This window comes from Opisthocomus hoazin, chromosome 1 (genome assembly GCF_030867145.1).
Source record: "Opisthocomus hoazin isolate bOpiHoa1 chromosome 1, bOpiHoa1.hap1, whole genome shotgun sequence".
In the NCBI taxonomy this organism is placed as follows: domain Eukaryota; kingdom Metazoa; phylum Chordata; class Aves; order Opisthocomiformes; family Opisthocomidae; genus Opisthocomus; species Opisthocomus hoazin.
In genome coordinates this window covers 97,605,438-97,625,657 of record NC_134414.1, presented here as the reverse complement: position 1 = coordinate 97,625,657, position 20,220 = coordinate 97,605,438, and the positions used below count along the sequence as shown (strand labels likewise).

Genomic DNA, 20,220 nt, shown 5'->3' with positions numbered 1-20,220 from the left:
GTGTTTAAAAAAAAACAGAAATTGAAATCCATTAGTAGAATCAGTGGAATTCATAAATGCTGAATAAATAGGAATTGATAAGTATAGTTTACACAGATATTTTTGAAATTGATTTATTAAGAAAAATGAGGAGTTGCAGAGTTAGAAGTCAAGAAAACATACACAGAAGACACGTATTAGAATACACACCTCAAAGAAAGGGATGAGAGAGATAAGGCCTTCCTACTCACGGACTAGGAAGAGATTCAGTTTAGTTCAAACTGTCCATGAAGCCTGTCCAGTTCATGATAGCTTTCTAACACTAAAAGCTTCTGCCTAGTAGCTACACACATCTCTGCAGCAACTTTATTCTATAACAAATTTTATATATGGAAGAAGGTTACTAGTAGGGTAACTTAAAACCTGCATGAAAACTAGTATTGTTTGATGCAAACACTAAATGTTTGGCTAGAGTGTGCAGTAGACTGGAAAAAATTGAAAGTCACAATTTAGTCTGATCAAAACCAAGAAAAAGGAATGAACGTAAAAAAAAATTTCAGCAAAGCTAAACAACGGAGCAGAGCAATGATAGGAAAATGGTGGCAGACAGGTAGAATATAAGGCGTAGTGAAAGGAACAAGTTCAATTACACCTGAAATTCAAGACTCCTGGATAATTTAGTTCTTGTGGACTTGAATTATACCTTCAAAATATTTTCTCAGTGTTCATTGTTATCTAGAAAGTAGGTGTTGTTCTATAGTAAGAGTTAAAAAATGACGTTCAGAATAGAACACTTTCTCAGTAAGCAGAACAGCTTCACTGTGTATTCTATGTTTTATTTTAAAAGAATATTGTATATTTTTAAAGTATATAAAATAATTAGGAAACATTCAGAGAAGGGCAAAATAAAGATCAGAGCCATGTAAAAAAGATCTACATGAGAAGAGACTAAACTGATGAGATTTTTGGAGACGTGAGAATAATTGGTGTCATGGCAAAAGAGGTCATTCATCAAAATTTGTTTTAACAACATTGACAGAAGTCAATATTTGTTTAAATTAAGAGTGACTCATTGTTTATCAAAGGAAATAGATTTTTGATTACTTTGTGTGTATTTTTCATACTGGATTGTTACCTGGAGAGGAATAACCCCATGCAGCAGTACAGTCTAGGGGCTGACCTGCTGGAGAGCAGCTCTGCAGACAGGGACCTGGGTGTCCTGGTGGATGACAGGTTAACCATGAGACAGCAGTGTGCCCTGGCTGCCAAAAAGGCCAATGGTCTCCTGGGGTGCATTAAGAAGAGTGTGGCCAGCAGGTCGAGGGAGGTTCTCCTCTGCTCTACTCTGCCCTAATGAGGCACCATCTGGGGTACTGTGTCCTGCTCTGGGCTCCCCACTTCAAGAAAGATGAGGAGCTACTGGAGAGAGTCCAGCGGAGGGCTATTAAGATGATGAGGGGACTGGAGCATCTCTCCTACGAGGAGAGGCTGAGGGAGCTGGGCTTGTTCAGCCTGAAGAAGAGAAGGCTGAGAGGGGACCTAATAAATGCCTATAAATATCTGAAGGGTGGGTGTCATGAGGATGGGGCCAGACTGTTTTCAGTGGTGCCCAGCAACAGGACAAGGGCCAATGGGCACAAACTGAAGCAGAGGAAGTTCCGTCTGAACATGAGGAAGAACTTCTTCACTCTGAGGGTGACGGAACAGGCTGCCCAGGGAGCTTGTGAAGTCTCCTTCTCTGGAGACGTTCAAGACCCGCCTGGACAAGGCCCTGTGCGACCTGCTCTAGGTGACCCTGCTTTGGCAGGAGGGTTGGACTAGATGGTCCACAGAGGTCCCTTCCAACCCCTACCATTCTGTGATTCTGTGATATGAAAACCCAAATGTTTAAAACAATGGTACATTTGAATCAACAGGGCTGAAATTTCCTTTGCTAAATGGCTGTCTTATGTTTCTTTTGTTTCATTTGTGTAGGTTTCAATAAACTTGTTTATTCCATTTTAGGAAACACGGAAAATGAAAAAAAACCATTGTTTTCCAAGTTTAACCGAAAACCATCAAGAGATACAGGGATGTGAAATCTGACACAGTGTATTTTTTGTATCAGATTTATGCTTTTTGCCATCCCAGTGAAATTGATGGCCAATTTTGACACCCTTTCTGCCAGATCATTTTTTTCATATTGGCTATTGAAGCTTTTCTCCCTGCAGCTTACTCAGTTCTCCAGCAGCTCCTAGCAGTGACAAAATTATACATGCACAAGATAGTCTCAGAACCTCAGCATGCTCTACCTGGGGTTATAGTGCTCAGGCTTTTTTTCCTCGTGATTGCTCCAGGGAAAGGTTTCCGAGTTCAGAAGTAAAGGCCAGAAAATGTAAACACTGACATGCAAAACTTCTGAATTTTTGTCTTCTCCACATTTTGAATATGTATAATTCTAAGCTTTTTTTTTTTTTCAAATATATGTTTAGAACATAATTTTTTGATTAGCTGGATAACATACATAAATACTAAGGTGTGTAACATGAAATAGATTTCTTCATCCATGACTTAAATTCCTATGCTAGAGAAATAATATTTCTAGATACTTAATAATAAATCATAAATATCTCACTGTTTGAATATCATGTTATATTCAGAACATACTCTGTCATAACACATGACAGAAGACACTGAATTCAAACAAAAATAAAATCATTCGAATTTTCTAGAATTTCATTGCTTTGGTAATAGCACTAATGTGGAAAAATCTGCTGTCACTGTAAACCTTTAACTTATGATTTATTGGTAAGTTGTGTCTGATGTGGTTAAACCTCGGCTGGCAACGAAGCACCAGACAGCCGCTTGCTCACTCCTCCCTGGTGGGGTGGGGGTGAGAATCAGAAGGGCAAAAGTGAGAAAACTCGTAGGTTAAGATCCAGACAGATTAATAGGTAAGGCAAAAGCCACGTGCACAAGCAAAGCAAAACAAGGAATTCAGTCATGACTTCCCATTGGCAGGCACCCTCGGAGTGAAGAAGTTCTTCCTAATGTTCAGATGGAACTTCCTCTGCTTAAGTTTGTGCCCATTGCCCCTTGTCCTGTCACTGGATACCACTGAAAAGGGCTTGGCCCCATCCTCCTGACACCCACCCTTCAGATATTTGTAAGTATATATTAGGTCCCCTCTCAGCCTTCTCTTCTTCAGTCTGGGCAAGCCCAGCTCCCTCAGCCTCTCCTCGTAGGAGAGATGCTCCAGTCCCCTCATCATCCTCGTAGCCCTCCATTGGACTCTCCAGTAGCACTTCATCTTTCTTGAAGTGGGGAGCCCAGAACTGGACGCAGTACTCCAGATGGTGCCTCACTAGGGCAGAGTAGAGGGACAGGAGAGCCTCCCTCGACCTGCTGGCCACACTCTTCTTAATGCACCCCAGGAGACCATTGGCCTTTTTGGCAGCCAGGGCACACTGCTGTCTCATGGTTAACCTGTCGTCCACCAGGACACCCAGGTCCCTGTCTGCAGAGTTGTTCTCCAGCAAGTCAGCCCCTAGCCTGTACTGCTGCATGGAGTTGTTCCTTCCCAGGTGCAGGACCCTGCACTTGCCCTTGTTGAACCTCATCAGGTTCCTCTCTGCCCAACTCTCCAGCCTGTCCAGGTCTCACTGAATGGCAGCACAGCCTTCCAGTATATCAGCCGCCACTCTCAGCTTTGTATCATCGGCAAACTTACTGAGGGTACACTCTGTGCCTTCATCCAGGTCATTGATGAGTAAGTGGAACAAGGCTGGTTCAAGTACTGACCCCTGGGGTACTCCACTAGTTACATGCCTCCAACTAGACTCAGCGCCGCTGACGACAACCCTCTGAGCTCTGCCATTCAGCCAGTTCTCAATCCACCTCACGGTCCACTCATCTAGCCCATGCTTGCTGAGCTTCCCTGTGAGGGTGTTGTGGGAGACAGTGTCGAAAGCCTTGCTGAAGTCTAGGTAGACAACATCCACGGCTCTTCCCTCATCTACCCAGCCAGTCGTGCCATTGTAGAAAGCTATCAGATTGATCAGGCATGACTTCCCCTTGGTGAATCCATGTTGACTACTCCTGATAACCTTCTTTTTCTCCACTTGCTTGGAGATGATATCCAGAATGAGCTTTTCCATCACTTTTCCTGGGATGGAGGTGAGGGTGACCGGCCTCTAGTTCCCTGGGTCCTCTTTCTTGCCCTTTTTGAAGATCGGAGTGACATTGACTTTCCTACAGTAGTACCTGTTGAAATTGTTTCTATATCTTCCTTAGCATGTTAAGGTTAAAATAAAAATTTTCTGTCCTTTCTGAACATGTCATAATATCTTTCAGATTTAAAGTATCTTCCTTCTTACTGAATTCTACAATATATTTTTCTGAATAATATAGTTATGCAAATTGAAAGTCCATTTCTATTTCTTACATTGCTGACTTTGTGCAAAAAGCATGTAGGTTAACAAATTTAGTGTTGGAGAATTTTCCTGAAGATCATTTGTTGAAATAATGAGCACAAATGTGAGGTAGCAGATTCCTCAAGCCATTCTCTATTCATTACAATTTGATTGACCTTGTGCATCTGGCTTAATTCTCATTTGTTTTCACTCTACTTGCTAAATTCTAAGCAAAGCACTGTTTGTTTTATGACTGACTTGGCTCAAGAATTGTAGAATATTTAAAATTAAAATGTTAATGCATATATTAATTAAAATATGTAGAATATTCTGAAAGTGAATTCCATTAAATAATTGAGCACAAACCCCCAAAAATTTAACAACATGAACTCGAGCTGATTTTTTATGAAGTGAGTATTATATCCAGGATATAAAGTTCAGGTGTCATTATTACCGTCAAAAAACTATTAGAAAGGAATATACCCTCTCATCTTCTATTCAGTAATACTAATAAACCTTGAAGATTAAAAGTAAAATCATGGTGTGAAATTTTCCTAAGTAAAACTACAATTTAAACTACATTTATATTGCTATAATTTGTGATTACTAGACTGTTCATATAGTTTCCTTTTTGTGATTTCGGATTGTAAATGTCTTTCTAAAATGTATTATTTGAAATTTAGTTGCCTTTAAAATATTGCAAAGAAAAGCAACAACTATTACAAAAAAGGAATTATTTTTTTTAGCCTTTGAAGATGCTATCACAAGAATTTCTGGACTTCAGCTTGTATAGGTGAAATTATTTCAATGAACAGAGGTTTGCAGGATTGGACCTCTATTTCATCCTTTTTATAATGTGTTGGTGTATAAATGAGATGCTTGTCCTGCAAATCAGGTGAGCAGAAGAGAATTAAACAAGCCAAGTTACCCTTTTTTATCTACTTGTAATTAAAATAGATGAAAACATGTTTTATCATACTTTTTTTTTTCCAATATTGAATTGACTAGCTGTGTTTCTGTTTCTGACTGAAACTGATGAAAGACGATTCTACTTTTCATTTGTATTACGAAACACGAGCTATGTATCCGAAACATAATTTTTAGTGGAGATGAAGGGAAGACAAAACAATGTGATGGAATATTGTGCTTGTCAGTGCTTAGTACAGCTTTTATATTCTTTAGTAATTCCATTGTATAGCATGTGTGTAGACTGGAATTCTGCTGCACCTAAATAACTAGATTATTCTTATTCCTAACCACCCATGGGGAAATAAAACACAGATGTTCAGTGCTGACTTCCCATGTCTGTCTGAATCATGTGAGAGGATGTCTGAGGGACTCTTTGGGTAGATTCATTTGCTATGACAAGAATGGCAACAGATAGAGAAAGAGTCCATTCATGCTTTTTTCTTCTATTTCATGGTCTTTTTTCTTCTATTTCTGGTACATTATAACCTCTAAAATCTCTTCTGTAGTAATTCAAATTTGATGCCTGCTCTTCACAAATGAAGGAAAGGCAAATCTGATTTTTTCATGCACGGTGAAACAGAGCCATCAGATTCTAGCTACAAGGTTTAACCACACTGTGACACGTGTTAGAAGGCAATTGTAATTTTCTTTTTTTGTTTGGCTTTCTGCCACCCATTATTTTTCTACTCACTGTAAAATAACAAAACATTCTTTGATCACTACCTCCTTTTAAAAGTGCTCGTTGTGTGAAAGAGCCTCTCACACACAAACTAGCAATTTATACTTCTCATAACTGTCAAATCAGCATTCTCCCTTATCTCTGGAACAAAGTTACTGCAGAGTTGTGTGCAGCAATTGAAGAATGTTTTTGTGTTAAATGAGACTAAGAGTCTTTGGTCATTTGGTCTGATAAATTTTCAGCTACAAGTTCTCAGTACTCGTTCTCAGGCTCATGTATTTCAGAAGAAACAGGGGTGGAACCATGGCAGAAGAGTTACAGATAGTGGTATTGGAATTTTAGGGAGTTTGAAGAAAAGATGGGAGAAAGGTTGCCCACAGAAGTTGTGGATGCCCCATCATTGGAAGTGTTCAAGATCAGGCTGGCTGGGATTTTGAGCAACCTAATCTAGTGAGAGATGTCTTTGCCCATGCTAGGGGGTTGGAGTAGATGATCTTTGAAGGTCCCTTCAAACCCATTCCTGGAAACATTAAAGGTCAGGTTGGATGGGGCTCCAAGCAACCTGATCCCATTGAAGATGCCTCTGCTTATTGCAGTGGGGTTGGACTGGATGACCTCTAAAGGTCCCTTCCAACTCAAACTAGCCTATGATTCTACAGTAAAAGTTGAATATGGCTGTAGATTTTTATCTGGAGAATATTCCTTTCTCTGTGGAGCAGTTTCAGTGAGACATGTGCACACCTGAATTAAGAATTCATTAAAAAGCAGGAATGGTAAGAAATGGCTAAATATTATGACACTGAATGGAGGAGGGAGACGTTTATTTTTACACTGCTGTTTGAATATACCTATCTCAGGAATTATCTGAGGCTTTTAGTGTCTCAGTGGCATATTGGATTATTGGATCCTTTGTCTTTGATACAAATTCTTATAAGCTTTGTTTATGTCATCCAAATTATTGTTCTGAATACACAAAATCTCATAGTTGTTAACCTTTCATAAGAGAAAAGGAGGAAATTAAAAACTTTAGGGAAAGACAGTCTAGCTTTAGACTAAAACCAATGTGATGCAGTCATCAATCCAAAACATTTGAATTCTTTCATGACTGGTTGCATTTTATTCAGGCAGCAAGAGGTACAGCGCAAAGTTCACTGTTGTAAGGAACCATGGCCATAGCTTTTCAGAAGAATGGACTTCACTGAGGAAAGGACTTTTGCTTAGCTGATGGAAATCAGCAGTTGTGACACGTTCTTGCTTTACGTTGATGTCTTCACTAGTCTGGAAGAGAGAGCATTTTCCTTCCAAACACAAATACCACAGAGAGAAAAATAAAATCCCCGGAACAGCACAAGTATCATGTGCCTTGTTGCACTGAGGCTGGAAGAGGCCACATACGAGAAAAGGAAATGGAAATGTAAAGAATTAATTAAGTGCATTTCGGAAACATTCCTTTTGCTTGTGTTTCCTCTCTGATGATGGTACATACAATGTATGTTACCAGGACTGTAAAGAAATGACAGCTGTCTAAATAAGTTTGAAAGGCAAGCTTTTCTTCCAAAACCTGCATTTTTTTCTCTGTTTTTGGTACTCATAATGTGGGGCTGAAATGTAAGCTTATGTAACTCATGGGGTTTTGTTGATTCAAAAATTACTTGTGTTGTCTTTCTGGTAAAGAACAAGGAAATCACAGAAGTACCAAATTATACCTGTTTGGATGGTAGGAATGTGACAGGAAGTGCTCTGCTTGAGGATTTCATCATATCAGTCTTGATTCACAAGGAGGAAGTCTCTGCTAATTACTTTTTGTTGCATTCAATGCTTTTATCCTGAAGTCAGCATGCAGTTTATGACAATATCTTTCCTCAGCATTGCGTTTTCTAATTAATTCAGTCATTCAAATCATAGAAATGATTCTAAAAAGATTTAGTAGAAAGAGAAAGGTTGAATGCTACCTAGTTCACAGAATAGAAAGAAGCAGCATATGTGTATATTCCTTTATAGAGCAAAAAGAAAACCCATATAATTCAGTCATGGAACTGAATGGATTGATAAACGCATAATTAATGGTCATTGACAATGTATGGAGTTTTAAATGCTTTTACACATTTTAAGATATTAAAAGTCCAGAGTAAATTCAATTTTTCTTCCTTTTGGTCTGCCAACACATGGCAATGTGCAGTTATGTAGGTGTACTGTGAAGTATTTTGTCTTTCTCTGAAACAATGATGAAATGATTACTTGAAGAATGGTCAATGTTGGGTTGTGAATAGCCAGCAAAATGCAAAACTAGTGATACCTGATAAACTATTTTTTTGTGCTGTTACTTTGATATCTGTTTAATATCTGCTGAAAAAAAGTATAAAAGAGAAGCATAAACAGCAACATAATTTAAGAACACTTAAACATAAGTGTGTAAAATGGGACTTTTTTCTACTTTCGTAAGAAGAAATGGGGTTAAAAAAAAGTGTAACCTTGGTATAAAGGAATTAATGAGTGACTGAATTCAATAGCACTTTGTTTCCCCTCCAGCCATCACCCTTCTGAGATATAGTTTATTAAGTCTTCAAAGGATGGACAGTCAGTCATTATTACCTGGTTATTGTAAAACTGTTATTATTGTCAAAGCTAATGTTGACTCTCTTGAGGGACAAGAGGCCTTGCAGAGAGGGGACTGGATGCATTGGAGCATTGGGCAATGAATAATTGGATAAAATTTAACAAGTCAAAATGCCAGATTCTGCGCCTAGGATATGCGCAATGCCAGGAGCAGGAGTAATGCCAGGCACAGGTATAAATTGAGAGAGAAGTGACTGGAGAGGAGCCCTGGAGAAAGGGATCTGGGAGTACTGTTCAACAGCTGGCTTAGTAGGAGTCAGCAGTGTGCCCTGGCAGCCCAGAGGGCAAACTGCATCCTGGGGAGCGTCAGACACGGTATTACCAGCCGGTCAAAATAAATGTATTCAGTGTAGGTACAGCCTTACATTGAATATCATGTTCAGTTCTGGGCCCCACAATTTAAGAGGGATGTGAAGGTCCTTGACTGTGTCCAGAGGAGGACAAAAAATCTGGTGAAAGGGCTGGAAGGAGTGTGCTATGAGGAGCAGCTGAGGGCTTTGGGCTTGTCTGTTTTGGAGAAAAGGAGGCTGAGGGGTGACCTCATTGCTCTCTGTAGCTTCCTGAGGAGGGGAAGTGGAGAGGAAGGTGCTGACATCTTCTCACTGGGATCAAGTGATAGGATGCATAGGAATGGTTCAAAGCTGCACCAGGGGAGATTTAGACTGGACATTAGAAAGCATTTCTTTATTGAGAGGGTGTTCAAACACTGGAACAGGCTTCCTAGAGAGGTGATCAATGCCCCAAGCCTGCTAGTGTTTAAGAGGAATTTGGACAGTGCCCTTAATAACATGCTTGAACTTTTGGTCAGCCCCGAATTGGTCAGGCAGTTAGGACTGGATGACCATTGCAGGTCCCTTCCAACTGAAATAGTCTAGTCTATTCTGTTTAATTAGCATTTTTCCCTTCTATCTTTTACTTATGAGCAGTTTATTTATAAAAACAATGTTTTGTTTTTCTTTTCTAAAATCTTGATATTACAGAGCATTAAAGATAGCCTGGGGAGACTGCTGGGTCATATAGACATTATTCACAGCAAGAAGATGCCGGCTTTGCAAAGTGCTACACCAAGGGAAGCGGCAAATATACAAGACAAGCTGACTCAGCTTAACTTCCAGTGGGACAAAGTTAACAAGATGTACAGACACCGGCAGGTGTAAGTAACTTCTAAAAATTGTCATTTGTGATGGCATCCATTAGTATTTGGCTTACTATTGGTGATTGGTTCCTAGTCTTCTTTTTGCATACCTTTGAAATACCTTTCAAAGTTGGAAAAGATACTTTCTTCTAACTAAGCACTGAATGTGTATAGGGAATTGTAATTTAATTTATGAGGATTTTTGTAAAATTGAAAATATTTTTACCAACTTTCATTTGCATTAGACCAAAACCTGGCATGATATTGCATACATATTCCTATGTCATTATAAATGACATACCTGTACCCTGATAGTATTAAGCATTTACACTTTTGTACCTGTACTATTGATTTAAAATTCTACATCTGTAATGGGTGCATCAGAGTACAATCCCTTTTAATTATAGAGGGTTTACTAGTTCGAGAAGCAGTTCTCACTTTATGTCTAGGAAGCCCAGCTACAATTGTTAGCAGCTCTAAATCTAGTGTCATCTTTTTGTAAGTCTGTGTATTAGACATTATACAGCAAGGCAGGACAATCAAGAGAAGAATAGAAAGGCATTAAAATGATAATAAATAAAGCTGTGATCTACAATATCATGAAATACTTTTATTATTTTTCTCCTTGTATATTATTTGTGGTGTTTGTAATCTGGGAATCATATTATGATGCAAAATGTAGCCAAAGCTATTTTGTTAATTCAGGCATGGCTCACGTTAGTAACACAGCACAGACTAGCAATCCAGTAATTTGTTTATACTCTGTAGTAGATATCTGATGCTTAAAATTTTTGGCATTGTGCAACAAAATACCTAGGTTTGTATTTCCTCTTTTAATTTTTTTAAATTAGATGATATATCAGATGTTACTGGCAGTGATACAGAAATTTCTATGATTTGTTGGATATACTTTTTTTCACTATGAGTAATTTAAGAGTTAACAAATAAGTTTGCCTTAGATAAAAAACTCATTGTTTCAAGTATTTATTGAATTACCGCAGAGAAGTCCTTGATAATTCTTCTGAAAATGTAAACTATTAATCTCATACTAAAAATCCTTATGTATATGACTAGTTCCATTTACTAAAATTGTCCATTCATAAGAATTTTGCTGAATTAGATCTTCAGACAATAGTGAAACTTGACACTAAAATTTGAATTTGATAAGTCCAAAAAAATAACAGATTGAAATTTTCTAGAATATCCCTTTTTACACTACACATATGTTTAAAAATATCCCTTATCTCAGAAACTGTTCTTAAAACTATTAGAATTGTTCTGCAAAAAATTAAATTTCTGTCCGAATAATTATTGCATTGATAGTAGCAAAAGATATGAACCTAAACATGTAAGCAGTGTCTAGAAGGAAAAAAAATACTTCCCATGACCTTAAACTGCACTGATTTTGTCCTGCAATCTAAGACTGGGTAACTTTAGTGTTTTCTTTGTTTAGAAATATTTGTCGACAGCTGTAACTTTGCAGATTTGTACAGACATATTATTTTGATTGACAGCCAGTCACTAGCTTTGATTTTGGGTTGCTTGAGAGAGAAAGAAAGTTTAAAAAAATAATAATCAGAGAGAATCATAGTAAAAAATATTATTCAGTAATCTTTATGTCATCGGTTTTGTCTCAATATTTAAAGTGTAAGAAACAGATATTTAGAATCTGATAAGGTTTCCAGATTCTCCCATACAGTACTTTTTTAAAAATAGTAAACCTGGCTCTGGCGTGATAAGAAAGATTCTTCTATTTCTCATGATGCCATGTACAACAATGAAGGCTAGATTAGCAGCAGATACTGAAGCCAAGCTGCTCACACAGATAATAAAAACTGGGGATATTTGGTGTTGCACTTTTCCCAGAGTCTGGCTTTGCCCAGACTCTTATTGATAAAGTAGACCAAGCTGTGGGAAACCTTTAGCATCTCCCCATATGCATTTCCTACCACTGGTGCATAGCAAGGAGAGCGATTTACTGTTAGCTGAAAGCTTGGACCACCGGCAGTGCCACTCAGTTATCCCTTATTTAGACAACAGCCAGCAGCAGAAAGTGTTCTGAGGTGAAATGGATTTATGTTTGTCAAGTATTTCGAGGTCATTGGATAAAGGCACTAGAGAAGTGTAAAGTATGATTACGCTCCAGCTGGTGTTTGCCTGAGGGAGTCATCCTCTTTTAGTATAATGGACAGCAACTCAAGGTGATGATAAGCTTGACTGCTGTCTGGAATTGCAAGCCTTTCTTTTTCTTTTAAATCTTTTGTTTGTGATGTCAGTCTTACTGTGTCACTCTTTCAGTGTTTTTGTTTGAACTCTGAGATGATACCTATAGCTTCTGCAGCTTGTGAGGCACATTTGGACTGCACACGAGTGGCAGGGAGGAGAAGGAATGGCCTTTAGCATTTTGCTTCTAGCAGTTTGTGTCTGTAAGGGGTGAAAGTATCAGTGTAAGTCTGCCCTTGAGACATGGATGAAGCTGTGTTTATGAGATATGCTATTGATGATGATGTTTTAGGACAGTTTTGGAATTATTGTTGGAGCTCTGTCTTGCTTTCAAGGGAGTGTATCTAAGTGAAGTTGAGTATTCCATGTTTGAAAGGTTACAGAAAGAAGTATACCACACCATGTCAATTTCTGAATATTGGTTTTAGGTAATCAAAGGGTTGTAATAACATGGAAATTATTATTTACAGTAAATACAAAGTCAACTATCACCATGACAGATGGAAGAACAAACCAATTTTCCTTACCCCTGTAGTTACTAGCATCTCTAAATCTCACAGAAATCAACAGAAACATTCATGATGAATTCTTTTGTGTGAAATAGGTTTCTTGGAAGTCCTGATTTATATCTATATACTTTGTAATTAACTTTATAGTGAGTTCTTTTAATTTAAAATCAAACTATATTTTCAGTTTGTTGTACAGCAAAGCATGTGCCAGTTTCACAGAAATTCGTTGTGATGATAAATACTCAAATAGCTTTATGAGTCCAGTTCTTCTACAGCACGTGAAAACCTTGCTGTTTCACGTTGTCATTTTAGCGTATTTTCTGTATTTGAATAAGTGTTCATACTGTACTTACTGTAAGATAACAGGCACTATTTCACTGAAAAAGTATGAGCAAAAATGCTGTCATCATCCTAGTGTACTCTTTCATTTGTATTGGAACCCTAGGATGAATATAAATTTTTACTCCTTTCACAAACTCATTGAGATGCTAGTCTTCAACTGACTAATTTTTTAAGTAAAGCCTAGATCTAGCATGCTTCTTTAATAGGAGTGAGTTTCTTTGCTGTACAAATTGATTTTAGGACACAATAATTTGTTGTGTTTCCAACATTTAAACGTTTATTTATGTGGGGGTCACACCATCTTATACCAAGTGAAATTTATTTCTTTGGTTTTAGTTTTCTGAGTGCACAGCAAACTCCAGGAAACAGCAGCAGTGGCATGATTTGTCTTTTGTGAGCTAAGGAGTAATTTGTGAGTTCATTTATAACGTTAGCCTTTGCTCTCACAATACTAAATTTCTATGTTATGTTTTCCAATAGTCACATTAAGATAACACAATCTGAATTTTGTAAGGTAGAGTTACGTTACAGTGCCAGTAAGTATAACCATTCAGATGCCATAATTTTTCCTGTCGTTGTACTAGAATTTAACAATAGTCTCCCTTCTTTGCAGCAGCCTTAGATACTGTTTTTTCATATTAATCATGACTATATAGGAAGTAATGCTAACACCAGTCCCTATATATCTTCAATGAGAACACATAATATTTGGGACAAAAATTAAATGTTATTCAAGAGAAAATAATAAAAGAAAATAGATTTTTAATTATTGTCTCACATAACTATTTATCTTATCAACTTACCACTTGTGGAAGACCTTGTTTCTCTTGTCAGGATATTGTCTTCTCAGGATATTTATGCCTCAGACTTGTTTCTGTGGACAACATGTACTCCCTGAAAGTATTCCTTTCTAACAGTGCCAGAAGTCATTGATTCAATAAAGTGCAAGAAACTTTCCAGAATAGGCCAACAATACACTAATTTTAAATATTTCTATAGCAATAAAAAAAACACTCACAGAGAATGTAAAAAAAAAAATTAAGAACAAGGCAGACAAAATAGAAAAAACACTCAAAAGAATCTGATTTAAAAGTAAGATACTTCAGTTTTACATATATTGTAGACTTTGAACATTTTTGAAACTGTTTCTTGATCATGAGTTACAACTCTAATGGATCCCTCATATTAATTTCAGATAACTAATTTTTGCCTTTTTCATGTCTTATTTAAGGAGTATCTTCCAGGGCATACATTATAGACTAGATTAATGATTTTCTAATTGATCTGAAATCTACTAAAAATTAAATGTTATGAGAAAATGTGGATAAGTTGATACCAGATATCATTGCAAAATGTTTCTTGCTAATTCTGCAAAGAAGGAAAAAAGTGATATACCAGTCTTTTATCAGAAAAGATTCCAAACCTATAAAAATGGTGCCAAAACAGATTGATGGCTTTATATAAGTCACAAACAGCTAACAATTTTTGTAGTAACAGAAGCAAACCATAAAGAACTAGTTTAACATGCTTATACTAAGAATTATTTTCTTTTTTGGACAGTAGTACAACTGCCAGTTATTTCTGAGTAGCCTTAAATTAGCTGTTGATTAGCTTGATATGACCTAATGAAACACATGTATTATACATAAAGAGTCTATTCCTTGGTCTTATTTTTAACACCCACATAGTAGCAGATGTTGTAATCTCTTACTGATGTATTCTGTCAAGTTGAGAAAGAATCTGATGCATGGATCAAGATATTAGGAAAAATAAAAGATGGAGGCTATTTTTTCAAATTTAAATAACCTGCGTATGTCCTGTACAGCTGCAGAACCAGCCCACCAGTAAGCCTTGAGGACTTTCTTGTCTATGTGTGGTATCTGAATCAGATTCAGTCTCTGTGCTCTACTTGCTTAGATAAAAACAGATGAATACGATACCAAGACATCTGGATTCAGCCCAGGTGATGCATTCACAGTTTAGTTCTCTTTTCAGAATATGAGATACCATCTTAGAGTAATATCTATAAGCAATTGATGAGTGTGAAGCCAGGTAGTATTAAAATACTGAGGAAACCTACTTGCTTGAATATAGATTTCTAGAAACATTTAGATGCCTGAAAACGTCTTGCATGGCCTCAATCTCTTACTTCAGAGGGGCACAACTCTTTCATTCATCCTGTGCCAATCTTTCATGGATTTCTCATTGACATGTCATTATAAAATCATGTTTAGGACGGAATCCCTCTATGATTATCCATTTTACAACTACTTAACCTTGCAAAACATTCAGCCATCCAAACTGAAAATAAAAGAAAAAACAATCACATTTAGAACCTTTAGGAAAATGGTTTTGTAGCCTTGACTGTCAGAACTATCTTAAGGAACATAAAAATAGAATTACTGTAGGTAATATCATAGGGGGGCTGTTTAAGCCATTTATGTTTTCCAAGTTTCTCAGTTCTGGATTCCCAATTTCCATCTATGTCACCAACAATGCTCTGCAAATGTGCAGTCTTTGAAGACAGGAGTCAACTCACCTATCTTTAGCTATCCAAGTTTTAGTTATCTGTTTTACAGTACTTGTCTAGATTCTTTCTCAGTTAAATGCTCCCAGGCAATTATTTCACAGGTAACTCTGTTGCACTATACTGTGAGCCTATTAACTCTTCAGGGAGACTAGATGAGATGACTAGACACATTATTTTTAGATAGATAAAATTAGGTGAGATTAATCTTAACTTAGAAAGTATAATGAAACAATATAATTTAATTTGTATGTAAATATGTGTTAAATAAATATCTGTTTTCTACTAAGCCCAGTCAGCATTTCTTTGTTCCTTGCCTTAACTCTCACAAAGTGAATGACAAGAATGAATGCTAACTAACTCTGTTGCAGTACAGGGAGACAAGCAACTTGTGGAAGGCCTAGGTATTTTGAGAGAAAGGCAGTAATAGTGGCTGCTCCCACAAAGAGTATCTGCTCACATATTTCTGTTGAGGTTGTAAATCTTGTTATTAGACTTACCCTTGGCTCGGGATTTGAGATGAGAGTGAAAACCAGAACAGTTTAGTTCATCCTCAAGGAGAGAAGGAAATTATTTCCTTTCTAATCTTGAAATAGCTACCATGCCTTAGTTACATGCAGGGTAGGCTTTTTTTTTTTTTTGCTTTCTTTCACAGCACCTCAAATTGTTCATCTAGATTTTGAAAAGGGAAGAAAGGAGACAGGTTATAATTATAACTTCTAATTATAACTAATTTCCATATCATACTTACTGTATAGAAGTGCTGTCCATGGCAGTTGCCTTATAATCTAATTCTTGCAACAGATTTGCAACTTCGTTTGCCCCCATAATATCACATCATCAACTTAACATATTGGTAGGTTTCATTGGTTCCTTAATTTTTTGCAAACAGGTATAAAATAATGTATAACAAAAAGTTATAATATAATGTACAAATGCTTTTATTATGGGCGATCTAGATAAGGCTTTCTGTCAATATTTGTAGTCTAAATAAACCCAAAATATATGGGAATATTTTTGTTCCCTAGCTTATAACTAGAAAGATTTAATTTACAGCATAAGCTGGAAAATATTTTTGCTTCATATATGGACATTGAAATGGTTCTTATCATAGGACAATGTATATTAGAACATCTTCTAAATGGAATGGCTACAAGTGAAATTTAAAATTATTTGTTAAAGCTTAAATAGCAAATTTGAGGCAGGACGAGAAATAATACTGTTGCTTTTGGGAAGAGAGTCAGGTTTTTTAAAACAATGTCATACAGCTGGTTGTAGAGCTTAGCACAGACAATTCTTGATATAGGAATTGAAGGTGTCTGCATAGTGAAATGAGGTGAAAATAACTAATTCAGAATTTCTTTTAATAAGTAGATCTGATTATCTCATCTGAAATAGCATGTGTTTGTGCTGTGAAGTGTTTCAGCTGAAAAAGAATCTTGAATGTTTTTAAATCACCAACCCCCAAGCCTGGCAATTAGCATAACTTAGCATAACTTTACTGTAAAATGCTCAGTGACAAAAATGCATTACATTCATACAAAAATTATTGTAGTTACTTTTTCTGCTGTACAAATTAAAATAATTTCACTGAAATGTCTGGGAAACATTATGGCTTAATGATGAATGTGTGGACTGTAGAACTATGGGAATGGGAATATGTATGAAGACAGATATGGATAGAAGCAAATAGGCTCTGAGATGCCTGGATATGAACTGTCTTGGGCCTTCATGTCACATATAAAAAAAAAAAAGACATTGTGGTCAGTGTCATAAGCTATGAAACCCAGCTGAAATGCAAGGTATGCTTGCTTTAGGGGCAATGCTATGTTAGTTCAGCTATGTAATTTCACAGGTAGTCCTGATTTTACATCCAACCGTCTGAAAACACTGGCAGAGCTCATTCGTGCTTAGCTACATTCATCTGTGTAGGCATAGCCTAAGAGACTTGCAGTGTACCTTCAGGTATGAAACTTTATTTGACATGACTTCTATTACTTCATGTGAGTGTTGATAATTAAGGTATTCTTTCACTGTTGATATTGAATCATTGCATTGTGCTGTGCAAGAATTTTTTAGCTGGGTCGGCTGTGAGCTGAATGACGGATGATGTTGCAGGAACAGCCATTAGGTCCAATGCAGCAGATGTACTAACATGAGCTCCTTCACAGAATTCCGTTGATGCTTTTTAAGGGATTGCTGCTCTCTAGTTGCCGTGGTGCAGTGTACACCTACCTTGAAGTATCTCCTGGGAGTGCATTTTTTGACAGTAGAGGGAGCCTAATCTTTTAACATCTGTAGCTAAAGTCAGAAGTTACAATTTTCTGTTTTATACAGTTTTCATGACTGTAATTTCTCAGCTGTGTTCATGTTGTCGCTATCATCTAATAAATATTATTTTCTCTTTCTTCCTCCAAGGCAGTTTGAATGCAATTCTTTTCTTTTATTAGCTGTTTTGTACAAAAAAAAAACCCAAAAAAACCAAAACACCTATGTACCTAAGAGACAAAGAAGACATACATTATGTTTGGAGTAGAAAGCATTAAGTCTTGTGGTAGTCATGGACATTGGCAGTAATAGTTTTAAGACTTAGAAAGTTCAGTTTCCTGTCCTTGTGACCTTCAGTAATTCAGTAGAATTGGTCAGCTTTCCAGTTTCTTTTAGTTGAAGGGCAAGTCACTGAGGTGATTTGGGCAAAATCTAGTCAATACTTCTGATTTGATCCAGAATATTATGGTAATTGACCTGAAAAAATCTGTTTGCAGTGGCTCATTCTTATAGCACTAGATACACTGCACATTAGTAGAGTCGTCTCAATTCCAGAAAATATTGTAATCTATACTCTTGAGATTAATTTAGCCTTGTATTTATTTATCTGGTGAACCACAAATATTGTTTTATTTAACACAAAAAAGAAATTCCCTTCTCAAATTGAAGCACAGCATTCCAGGTGTTTTCTGTAAAAGTAAGCAAAAAGCATGTTTGCTGTTAATTCTTATTTTGGGGAGACTATACCATTGATCCGTTGCACGTAGCTCTTTCTAATGTGGTATTCTTTGTTGCTTCCTGGAATATGTAATTTCCTTTTAGAATAGACTTTCATTTTAAGATAGTTAATCTGATCAGTAATTATCTTAAGTGTCCAGTTGCTTTTCCAGTAAAAGAGGGATTAATTCACAGCATGGGGTTGAAAATGTTCTTTCAAAAGTTACACTAAAATAAAATAAGAGTTGCAATTATTTTGCTCTTCTCCTATATCATTATGCCTCATATCACTCAGGAAAATTTGGTTTAGTAATAACTTCATTAAGATCTTGAAGCAGTTCTCTATCTATTAGGGGAACATGAGGATAATACTGTAAGATTATATAGCCTCAGTTCTGGGCAGATGATCTGATTTATTCTTCCTGTCCACAAGTGTTGTATGACAGCAACAAAATTAAAAAGAAGTGAGGTGCCAAGGTTTGAAAACAATAACAAAAATTCGCATATACTTCCCACAGCATGCAGAGCATACTTATATTCTAGATCTGTGCATGTATTAACTGTCTGACTGAAATACAGCTGCCAAAAAAAATGGACCACAGTGACCCTCTGCTTCTCTTTCCAGAGTGGCAAAATGAATAGGATGTTCTTCTTCTCTCGAGCAACCAATTTTCCAAAATCCTATAACAACACAGTTACCTTTGAGACTGATACTTACCTGTCAGATCTGGTTGAAATTGGCTAAAGAAGCTATAAAATTTATTGTTGGAAATGAGTGGTGGACAGCACAATCACTGAAGTCTCATTTCCTTACATTAAAAATAGAAAGAAAAAATATATTTTATTTGCTTAGCTTGTTAGTCATAAAGAAATTCAGTGGAATCCCTTTTAGGAACTTATCTCTGTGTGATTACACCTTGCTCCTTAGTTTTCCATCTCTTCTGAGCTACTGATCAGAGTGTTATGTAAGAGCTAGCTATGATGACTTACAGATTTTCATTTCCTTAATTAGTGTCATTGAATCAGAGAATAATTCAGGTTGGAAGACACCTCAGGCACTCCCACAGTCTAACTTCCTGCACAAAGCAGGGTCAACTGTGGTTGACCAAGTTGCTCAAGGCTTTAGCCAGGCAGGTCTTAAAGACTTCCAAGAATGGAGACTGCACAGCCTCTTGGGAACCTGTTCCACAGCCTGACTGTCCTCATGGTGAAAACTTTTTTCCTTATATCTAGTGTGAACTTCTCATTTCACTTTATGCCTGTTGTCTTTCATCCTCCCACCATGCAGCCCAGGATATACTTGGTCATCTTTGCTGGCTCGTGTTCTGCTTGCTGCACACAGCACTGCAGGTCTGTTTTTGCAGAGCTGCTTCCCGGACAACCAATTCCCAAACTGTATTGTTCTTACTTCCCGGGTGCTGGACTTTGCATTTGTCCTTGATTAATTTCATAAAGCTCCTGTTGGCCTGCACCTCCAGCCTATCTAGCTCTTTCTGAATGGCAGCTTTATACTTAAGCATGTTGACTTTTTCACCCCTGATTTCACCCTGACGGTGATGAATGCCTTGAAACCAGCCCTGTGGAGAAGGACTTGGGGATCTCAGTAGATGAATAAATTACATACGAGCAGGCAATGTGCACTTGCAGCCCAGAAAGCCAGCACTATCCTGGGCTGCATAAAAAGCAGCGTGGCCAGTAGGTCGAGCGAGGAGATTCTGCCCCTCTACTCCGGTCTCATGAGACTCCCACCTGGATTACTGCACCCATTTCTGGGATCTCCAGTACTTGGGGGTCGGGCTAGGTGATCTTTAAAGCTCCCTTCCTACTCAAACCATTCTACATCTAAGATGTAGATGTCATCTGTA

The 20,220-nt window shown here is 37.2% G+C and overlaps 1 protein-coding gene across 18 annotated transcripts in view; it reads left to right on the top strand.

Moving 5' to 3' along the window:
• DMD (dystrophin) overlaps positions 1-20,220 on the top strand; it is a 1,341,705-nt gene that overhangs the window by 673,174 nt on the left and 648,311 nt on the right. For all 18 annotated transcript variants that reach the window (XM_075430270.1, XM_075430262.1, XM_075430225.1 and 15 more), the window contains one exon: positions 9,615-9,787. In XM_075430270.1, coding sequence (XP_075286385.1) covers positions 9,615-9,787 — 173 coding nt within the window. The remainder of the gene's footprint in view (positions 1-9,614; positions 9,788-20,220) is intronic.